Source organism: Amphiprion ocellaris, chromosome 22 (genome assembly GCF_022539595.1).
Source record: "Amphiprion ocellaris isolate individual 3 ecotype Okinawa chromosome 22, ASM2253959v1, whole genome shotgun sequence".
Taxonomy (NCBI): Eukaryota; Metazoa; Chordata; class Actinopteri; family Pomacentridae; genus Amphiprion; species Amphiprion ocellaris.
Window position 1 is genome coordinate 32,571 of NC_072787.1, and position 10,577 is coordinate 43,147.

Consider the following 10,577-nt stretch of genomic DNA (forward strand, 5'->3'; position numbering starts at 1 on the left):
AATAACGAAGGGCAAAATATTATGCATGGCTCAGCATTTCAATCACATGACGGTAGCAATGTAGCCAAACCCGCTCGGACAGACAACATGGTGGGCTAATTGCTAAGCTAACGTCCGTCCTGTAAAGTGTCGCTAAACGATCAACAAGTAACACTAAACAGTGCATAATCATGCTCTACTGGTGGAACACATGACCACTCACCTTCATCATTTACACACAGCAGGTTAAGGAAGAAAAAAATGCAACATGCATCCAGTTCAGACATGTGCACAGGAGAGAACTAGCTAACAACTGTGCTGCAACATGGAGAAAAGCTACGTCACACACGAGGTGCGTTCAAGGACATTACGTAAAAAAACACAAACATCCGATTAGCTCAACAAGGGAGGAAATACAACTATAACGCAACCCATACAACATCATGATCAAAATATGAGGGCTTTCTAACAACACTGTATGACATATTTCAACTACTTGACAAATTATAACAAACTTCTAACATGAAATTTCTATTTGTGCTTATGTACACGTTTTACTCACAGACAAATAGTCTCCAAGGTAGCTTAGCTTAGCACAAAGACTGGAAACAGGTTAGAACTGTTAGCCTAGTTTAGCAAAGACTGGAAACAGGTGGGAACTGTTAGCTTAGCTTTGCACAAAGGCTGGAAACAGGTTAGAACTGTTAGCCTAGTTTAGCAAAGACTGGAAATAGGTGGGAACTGTTAGCTTACCTTCGCACAAAGGCTGGCAACAGGTGGGAACTGTTAGCCTAGGTTAGCAGAAAGACACAACAGGTTTGAACTGTTAGCCTAGGTTAGCAGAAAGACTGGAAACAGAGGACCACGTTACCCATGAGCCTCTGCTCCTGGCTGGCTCAGAGACATGTTACCCATGAGCCTCTGCTCCTGGCTGCCTCAGAACCACGTTACCCATGAGCCTCTGCTATGATAATAATATGAGACAAAAAATGAACAAACTGAATAATAAAATAGCCATTAAAACATGCAAGATGACCCCTAAAGTAACTAAAGTAACAATGTGAGACCAAAAATGAACAAATTGAATCAAAAATAGCCATAAAAACATGCAAAATTACCCCTAAAGTCACTAAAGTAATAATATGAGACAAAAAAATGAACAAACTGAATCAAAAATATTCATAAAAACATGCAAATTGACCCCTAAAGTCACTAAAGTAACAATATGAGACAAAACATGAACAAACTGAAGCAAAAATAGCCATAAAAACATTCAAAATGACCCCTAAAGTCACTAACCCTTTACTGTACACATTACTGCCCTCTGGCGGACACAGCCGGTAACGACACTATTATTATTTGAGGCAAAGCTGGCGACATTACAGAGGAGCAGCACTTCCTGTTTCAACGTAAAACTATCGTAATGCTATTATGCTAAAACGTGGTTTTGTGAGACTCAGAAGAATCTGCAGTATGAAACAAAATCTATTTAAGGACCACTAGCTTGTCGACTCCCTCAAATTGTGTTTGTTGTCACTATACGTTCAAAAATGAACACGTTATAGGTAATGTACAGATGCATTCGTGACCGGAAGTGTTAGCCGAGCTAGCGGAATTGCTAACGAGGGTTTGTTATGACACGGACTAATACCTTAACACACGCAGCTCTAAAATCAATTCTCTCCAAGACACAGAGCTCTAGCTCCGTTTCCTGTCCCAGGTCTAATGTTTCAGCCTGATATCGTGATCAGCACCTTTTAAAGAGACGCTGCTGGTAGCGCTGGAGTTAGCTTGTCACTAGCTTCTGATTAGCTGCTAGCTCGCTAACGCTGCCATCACGGAGATGCAGCTATAGATTGTCATTAGCTACATTGTGGATTCGTTTCCTGTTTGGACGTGACTCGGACTACAACAAAAGTAATCGGAGCAAGTGGAGAGGCTGGCTGTCGTCAAATACGACTTGGTTTACACCAGAGATCCTTCTGAATCGACCTAAATCGCTTAATAATACGTTTGACATAAAATGTACAATAAAGAAAGATGCTTTTACGTTGAAGATGAACAGGAAGTGCTGCTCACCTGTAATGTCGCCAGCTATACCGTTAGTAATAATGTCGTGTCGTTACCGCCTGTGTCCACAAGAGGTCAGTAGCGGCCCCTCCTGTGGCACGATCTTACATGAGAGCGATTAGATGACAGCAGAGACTCAGACACAAATCTCTGTCCCTGCAACCGATCAATAATCAATAACAACACTGATACATTATCAACCAATCATATTTTGGCCATTTTGTACATGTTTCTGGTAGTTTTATCTCATATTTTGGTCATATTCACAGGACTCACCTGTTTTGAGAAAATCTCCACAACTCCTTGCACGGCTGGCATTTTCTGCACTTTTACAATTACATGTATTCCACAAGCCACTTTATGCTGATGTCACTTATAGTGTAGTAATACTGTATTTATTCATTTTTCATTCTTGTATATATTATTGTTATTATAATTATTATCTTTACTGTAGCAAACTGTAGTTAGTGCTGCTCTGAAAGATTTTTGCTGCTCTAACACTGGAAATTTCCCCTAACCTGGGGAGTAATAAAGGACTGTTGTATATCTATGTGCAAGAACTGATACCTCATCTTCCTGTATATAGTCTTCTACATGGTATTTAAAAAAATCTGCGCATATATCCCTCTGGGCTGGAAACTGATTATAGTTTACTGCTACGGTGTATGGCTCTGGCATTAAATATACTACATATATAGCTGGTGGTAAATTCAAAAATATGTAGACGAGCAAATCAAGTATAGTGAGGGTGATGCAGAGTAGATTGATGGAAATGGGCAGCTGGAAGCAGTGGGCTGGAGGAAGGTCAGCAGCAGCAGCATCCCACAGATGGAGATTAGGCCAGTTGGTGGGAGAACCACCACAGATCTGAAGCATCCAGCTCTGGGATCAGGGACACTCGGAGAAAGGACACAGGGAGAAACAGAGTGAGTGTAATGCAATAATGGTATATATACTGTATATTAAATATAATGGTAGATAGAGAAGGGCTCAGTGCATCCAGAGAGGTCCTCCAGCAGCCTAGGCCTGTAGCAGCAGAACTAGGGGCAGAACTAAGGGACGTCCAAGAGGAAGACTCCAGCTGACCCCCTCAGGGTCCCCCAGTCAGTCCTAACTATAAGATTTGTCAAAAAGGAAGGTTTTAAGCCTGGTCTTAAAATTAGAGCGGGTGTCCGCCTCCGGAACCCAAACTGGGAGCTGGTTCCACAAGAGAGGAGCTGATAACTGAAGGCTCCGCCTCCCATTCTGCTTTTAGAGAGAAGTTACAGGTCGCTTCTCCGAGTAAGCCTGCAGTCTGAGAGCGAAGAGTTCTGCTAGGATAATATGGTACTATCAGGTCTTTAAGATATGATGGAGATTGGTTGTTAAGAGCTTTATATGTCAGAAGAAGGATTTTGAATTCTATTCTACATTTCACAGGAAGCCAATGAAGAGAAACCAGCATAGGAGAAATATGGTCTCTCTTGCTAACTATCGTCAGTACTCTGGCTGCAGCCCTACACTGCACTACACTAACACTGATTTAGCAAGTCTGAGTTCTGAACCGTGGCTTTGGTACCAATAAGCCGGTTTTGTGTAATAGCCTAAAACTGCCTCAGATTGTTGACTGTGGTCATAAAGACTTATTTACTGAGCATTGAGAAACCTGCTTCTTGGAAAAAAAGAAAAGCATATGAATAACATAAAATGATATGACATAGAATAATAATTATAAATACAGTGATGTTACTTTGAACAGGTGAATGATCAGGGAGCCTCTGTCACTCAGGTTGTCTACAATCTGGAAGTTACTGATGTAACGATGCACTGAATTGGACAGCTGGACACACACATAAACAGAGTCAGCTGTTAGCTAGTTAGCAACGCCGCCGCCCTAAACATGCGATCATTCATGTCTCATCCACTAGAAGGTCATTATCATGATGTAGTAAACTTTTTACAAACTTTTATTTAAAATACTACATTCATTTTAAAGACACTTAAATACACCATTGACACAAGCTTTCAGATTTTTCTGCACTAGCACTAGAAGGTGATTACCATCTCCAGGTCAGAGTTTTCTGGGGTGAATCCAGTTGGTAGACTGATATCAAGAACCACCATCCTGACGTCTCCGGGTCCTAGAGCCCTGCTGTGAATGAGAAAAAGAACAGCACTGACAAAGGGCACGATGACTATACGACTATAATCAGCTGCTGTCACATTGTTCATGTAAAGGCATAACGTACAATCAGTCACTGATCAGATTAAAGTCTTTGAGCATGTGAGCAGCAGCATTTTAAAATGAGTCTGAAAGAAAAACCAGAGGAATCAGTCTTTACTGAGGCACACCAAGAATCCATGAAGAACTACCTGCAGCAGCAGACTAACAGATGTACCTGCATCTGCAGACCAACAGATGTTCTTCCACAGAGCTCTGACATCGTTTGTACTTCAAATACTATATTTATTGTATTATGAACTCTTATCATGCTCTATTTTTATTGCAAATAACACCGATTTGCACTTTATTGTAAATATTAACAGTTTTTTAAGCTCACCTCTGTAAATACCAGCATTTTAGGCAGATTTGGGATGTCTGTTGCATGCTCATTCGCACAGTGGCCCTCTATCTTCTATGTAACACGTGAGCTCATGCATACCTTGAATCTCCCTAAGGGAATGAATAAAGTACCTATCAGATAATGTACAGAGTGTCAGTCCACAGAGGAACTGGCACAAGATATTTTGAACTACCCAAAGCTGTGAAACTGTGCCCTGCAATTTGTAATAAGGTAGTCGATATTGCTGCCGATCTAACATTTTGCACAGTCGTGTACACGTATAACAACAACAACTACTTGATCTTGTCTGACTTTTCTACATCTGCTGGAGGCTTTTCTGGTCCGGGACAGCAGCAAAGCATTAATTAATGTACAGCTGTATATATTATATGGTGGGCTAGAGCGTATGTAATAGTGTATTTGATGTAATTATGCTCCAACGTGTTATTTTGATCTTAACAATAATGTATTCATTTGATCTTAACAAAAATAATACGAACAAAAAGTCCCTGAAGATGAGCACACACAGTCCTTGCATTGTGATGTATGCAAAACGTATGTATTTTAAGAGATTGTACGCGAGTGTTTTATAAATTCAATTTACTAAATTTACTCAGGTCAGCAGTCAAAATGCTTTGTTTTTTTTTTTTTTTGTTAAAGTGCATTTGCTTTAATTTGTCACCCGTCTGAAGGACGTCGTGTAAAATATGTGATATAGTGTGAGAATTTGATCTACCGCTGGATCCTTCAAAAGTGACGTTGAGATCAAAGTGCTTGCAGGGCATTTTCTCTTCCACCTCATGCAGCTGATTGTAATAGGTCACAACCCGTGGTCGTCTTTCCCTGTACTGGAAAGAAAACCACATGTAAGAGGCACAGAGGAGAAAACAACAAACAAACATAAGAGGAAAAGCAGACAGTAGCGTATAAGTATTGTACTCATAAACAAAGCCCTTAGCGGCAAGGTCTTTGTGATATTTCTGAAATACATTTAGAATGGATTGTTGCGGTTTCAGCACGCCATGAAAGTGAGACTCGAATGAGGTCAGTCTTGGTTAGTAACCCCATACTCCATTCATGTCATTCTACAACATTCTACAAGTCCATTCTTATGTATCGTGATAATACCTCTAGTATTCCTTGTCCATTTCCTCGAGCCTCTACTTCCAAATCAAGATTAGCAGGCAACTGCGAACAGAGAAGAAGATTGTTTGTGAAATGCATGTGGAAAAACTCTTTTTTTCTTTTTCTAAATCAACAGTTGATAAAAGTCCATTGTCATTATACATTGCACTTGTAACTGCTAGTGCAGAACCTCAATAGAATCATTATCAAATCTGCCAGTTTCGTTCAGCTGTTTAGCTTCTTTTGTATTTAAGAGCACATTTAATAAAGGACTGAAATGCCAGACAAAGTTGGTGAAGAGTGGGTGAAGAAAATTACCAGTTTAACAGAAAAAAAGACAAACGTTTGTTTCTAGACATGGAAAAGACTCTTCCAGACCAAATGCAAATAAATATTAAGCACTAGTGTGTAAAACAGCAACTGCTTTCTAACACAACGGTCTCATAACATTTCCATGTCAGCTTGCTGTGGGTTCTTCTCCCCTGAAGCTTGTCAATTAATCCAATGAATTATTATTATTATTATTATTATTATTATGAGATCACTATTCACAACAAGTCGGCCTAAAGGTAGAAAGCACTGAAAGATGTGCAGAAATTATATACCGACTAATCTCAGTTAGTGCAAATCACCCGTCAGGTGGGAGAAGTGCTCATCCCGCTTGTTCTTGGCTAAACAAATCATGATGAGGGGACACTCACCCAGCTGAGCTTTACGCTTCAACAGTTCAGCAGAGCGTCTCCTTCTGGTACTGCCTGGACACTGCAGGGCTGCGGAGATGAGAGGAAAAACAGGAAAAACTAAACAAAAACCCTTACACAAGGTTTCATTGTTTCATTGCACTGGTTGTGCTTTTGTCTAACAGATGAGCAACAGCAAATGGTGACTTAAAAAAAGAGTTGGACAACCAGTGTTACCTTGGAATGATATTTAGGATTCAATGGACAAGATGCACAATTATAAACAGATTCATCACAGCTTTTTAGAACAGTTTTATCATTCTGTGGTACCCATACTGTTTCAGTTTTTATCCAAGAGCTGTCCAATCCATTTCCCCCCTACACATACAACAGATACACTATGTGGAATAAAGAACTGAGTCTTGCACTGGACTGCACTTTATCACCCATCCTACTGCTCACGTGCACTAAGACTGTTTACATATTTATATCTTTTAAGTATTTTTTATTTTTTTTTTAAATTTATTTGTACATAGTGTGCCTTTTTCTATTTTTTTTTTATATATAGCTGGGAGTCACCAATTGTAATTTCGCTGTGGGGAAACACAATGACAATAAAGATTCTTGATTCTCAATGTGTTCCTAACCCCTAAGCCCAACGCGCACAAGGAAGATATGTTGTAGTGGCTCAAAAATTGCTATAAAAGCAAGCAACAGTCCAAGAAAACACATATTTAGGTTAAGATGAGTTCCTTTTTGACACGAGATATGGGTTTTGCTCTTTCAATCATTGGTCGCTTTTAATGTAAATCTCTTGTGAATATAGGTTGTAACCCTACACTATAAATGAAGTATCAGCTTCGTACCAGACTTTTCAGAAGTGAATATCACCTTGATTTAACACACATAAAACAATATTCAGTATTAGGCACAAACCGACATATTAAGAGATTAGTTGGTTTGTATATTATTCTCCACCCAAAGCGACTCCAGGATCGCCTCACTTTCAGCAAACACACAGTGCAAACACGGCCTTGAGCTGCTACAAGGGGAAAACTGGATTCAAAGTGTTGACAGCTACTTCCTAATGAAAGCTAGTTTATGATGTTTTTCAATGTTCACTATAGGTTTTTTTTGTGTGTTTCTTTACTTGTGTTGCTATGTATAGGAGCACCAGTCAAGAAAACAATTAAATCATTATTTTTTTTTTTTTCCATTTTGATTTTATTCAACCTTTACTTAACCAGTAGAGATCCTGTTGATATTAAGAACCTCTTTTTCAAGAGAGTCCTGGCCAAGATAGGCAGCAGCAAATACAAAACACAGTTATGAAATTACACAGTTAAAACATGATTAAAATACGGAGGAAAAAAAAACAATAAGAAGAAGAAGAAATAAAATCATTAAAATCACCAGTATTGCAGTACATGATGATTCCTGTGAACTACTCTGTGTTTTGCTCAGTAGCCTGACTGGAGAATCTAAAACAAGTAGGTATCTGCCTTCACATGTAAACACGTTAACAGCATGTACGATGGTGTCAACTCGGGAAGTTGCTCGAGTGAGAAACGGCTGAAATTCTCCAAACAGAACAGACAGCTGTTCCATGCTCATACATACTTTGTCTGGTTGTAGTTTTGAACCCAGTACTGGAGGAGTAAAGCAGTCCTAAAGCAGTCCTGCATCAGTCCTGCATCTGAAAACACCCCCTTAGCATCTCAGCCTCCCCCACGGGTGCAGCCAATGTCTCCATGCTCCACCACGTCCCAAATCTGAGCAGAAGGTTAATCAAGAATGAGGTGACATGACTTTATATTTTAAAATGATGCCTGTTCGGGTTAGACTTATTAAACCCACTGCATTCCAGTGTGTATTAAATCATGTCAATTAAAAAACTGACTTTTAGAAGTATTGTGCATATTCACAAAGAAGGCATTAGTTCTTGTTGTTGCTATTTGGTTCTATGGCAACAAAATGTGGCACAATGTGGAAAATGGAGAATCTGAGAAAAATGTGGAGATTGTTTTATGAGTAAAGTCAATTCTATTTTAAACCCTTCTATCGATGATAGAAGTTGTCCTCATGATGATAAGTTCTTGAGGACAACTTATCAACCCAAACCCTCTCAGATAGAAATTCACGCACCTTCCTCTGTGTGAGTCTGTCCTTGTTGAGAAGATACACAGCGTTGTCCACAGCCACCAGGCTGACTTTTGCACCTGGGTCACCTCTGATCTGAAACCTGAAGCTCTTCCCAGGCACATAGTCTCTGCAAATGCCGTCCATTGGCCCGACTTTGAGCTGTAAGAGAAAATGAATACAGCAATAAACCAAACTTTTAATTATCCTGTTGGTTTGTACAACTTTTCTTGCTTGGTTTGCGTGGTTTACTTGAGCTTGACTCAGGTCAATATTGTAAAACTGAAATAGACAAAAGAGACAGACAGACACCTCTCCTGGGGGAAAGGAAGGGAGAGAGACAGACACCTGTCCTGGGGGACAGGATGAGAGAGAGAGACAGACACCTGTCCTGGGGGACAGGTGGCGAAAGAGACAGATACCTATCCTGGGGGACAGGAAAAGAGAAAGACACCTGTCCTGAGGGACAAGAGGAGAGAGACAGACATCTGTCCTGGGGGACAGGAGGAGAGAAACAGACACCTATCCTGGGGGACAGGAGGAGAGAAACACCAACACCTGTCCTGGGGGACAGGATGAGAGAGAGACAGACACCTGTCATGGGGGACAGGATGAGAGAGAGCGAGACAGACACCTGTCCTGGGGGACATGAGGAGAGAGAGAGACACCTGTCATGGGGGACAGGATGAGAGAGAGAGAGACACCTGTCATGGGGCACAGGTGGAGAGAGAGACAGATACCTATCCTGGGGGACAGGAAGAGAGAGAGAGACACCTGTCCTGAGGGACAAGAGGAAAGAAACAGACACCTGTCCTGGGGGACAGGAGGAGAGAGAGAGACTTGTCCTGGGGGACATGAGGAGAGAGAAACTTGTCCTGGGGGACATGAGGAGAGAGAGACTTGTCCTGGGGGACATGAGAGAGAGAGATGGACATCTGTCCTGGGGGACAGGAGGAGAGAGAGACATCTGTCCTGGGGGACAGGACGAGAGAAACAGACATGTATCCTGGGGGACAGGAAGGGAGAGAGAGAGACTGACACCTGTCCGGGGGGGACAGGAAGGGAGAGAGACAGACACCTGTCCGGGGGGGACAGGAAGGGAGAGAGACAGACACCTGTCTTGGGGGACAGGATGAGAGAGAGACAGACAGACACCTGTCCTGGGGGAAGGGTGGCGAAAGAGACAGATACCTATCCTGGGGGACAGGAAAAGAGAAAGACACCTGTCCTGAGGGACAAGAGGAGAGAGACAGACATCTGTCCTGGGGGACAGGAGAGAGACAACTGTACTGGGGGACAGTAGGAGAGAAACAGATACAGACACCTGTCCTGGGGGCCAGGAAGAGAGAGAAAGACTTGTCCTGGGGGACATGAGAAGAGAGAAAGACTTGTCCTGGGGGACATGAGGAGAGACAGACTTGTCCTGGGGGACATGAGGAGAGAGAGAGAGAGAGACCTGTCCTGGGGGACAAGAGAAGAGAGACTTGTCCTAGGGGAACATGAGGAGAGAGAGACAGACACCTGTCCTGGGGGACAGGAGGATAGAGACACCGACACCTGTCCTGGGGGACAGGATGACAGAGGGAAACCTGTCAAGCAGATCCAGAGGAGAGAGAGACACCTGTCCTGGGGGACAAGAGGAGAGTGAGAGAGAATGAAAGAGAGAAAGACATCTGTCATGGGGGACAGGAGGAGAAAGAGACAGACACCTATCCTGGGGGACAGGAGGAGAGCAAGAGAGACAGACACCTGTCCTGGGGGACAGGAGGAGAGAGAAAGACTTGTCCTGGGGTACATGAGGAGAGACAGACTTGTCCTGGGGGACATGAGGAGAGAGAGAGAGAGAGACCTGTCCTGGGGGACAAGAGAAGAGAGACTTGTCCTAGGGGAACATGAGGAGAGAGAGGCAGACACCTGTCCTGGGGGACAGGAGGAGAGAGACACCGACACCTGTCCTGGGGGACACCTGTCAAGCAGATCCAGAGGAGAGAGAGACACCTGTCCTGGGGGACAAGAGGAGAGTGAGAGAGAATGAGAGAGA

General features: G+C 42.3%; 1 protein-coding gene across 2 annotated transcripts; it reads right to left on the bottom strand.

The window, feature by feature from the left end:
* Nucleotides 1–2,682: 2,682 nt before the first annotated feature.
* LOC118470745 (complement C3 alpha chain-like) lies at nucleotides 2,683–8,646 on the bottom strand. 2 transcript variants are annotated; one of them, XR_004847885.2, is made up of 6 exons: nucleotides 8,543–8,646; nucleotides 6,419–6,487; nucleotides 5,721–5,780; nucleotides 5,329–5,440; nucleotides 3,779–4,180; nucleotides 2,683–2,946 (listed from the first exon to the last, which is right to left on the bottom strand). XR_004847885.2 is itself a non-coding variant. In XM_055007050.1 (3 exons), the coding sequence occupies exons 1-3, from the start codon at nucleotides 4,258–4,260 to the stop codon at nucleotides 2,938–2,940; spliced, it is 270 nt and encodes an 89-aa protein (XP_054863025.1). In that variant the 5' UTR covers nucleotides 4,261–4,540; the 3' UTR covers nucleotides 2,683–2,937. The 2 variants fall into 2 exon arrangements, 1 of the variants encoding a protein (XP_054863025.1); XM_055007050.1 differs by lacking the exons at nucleotides 5,329–5,440; nucleotides 5,721–5,780; nucleotides 6,419–6,487; nucleotides 8,543–8,646 and having other exon boundaries at nucleotides 3,779–3,868; nucleotides 4,090–4,540.
* Between the last annotated feature and the right edge of the window lie 1,931 nt (nucleotides 8,647–10,577).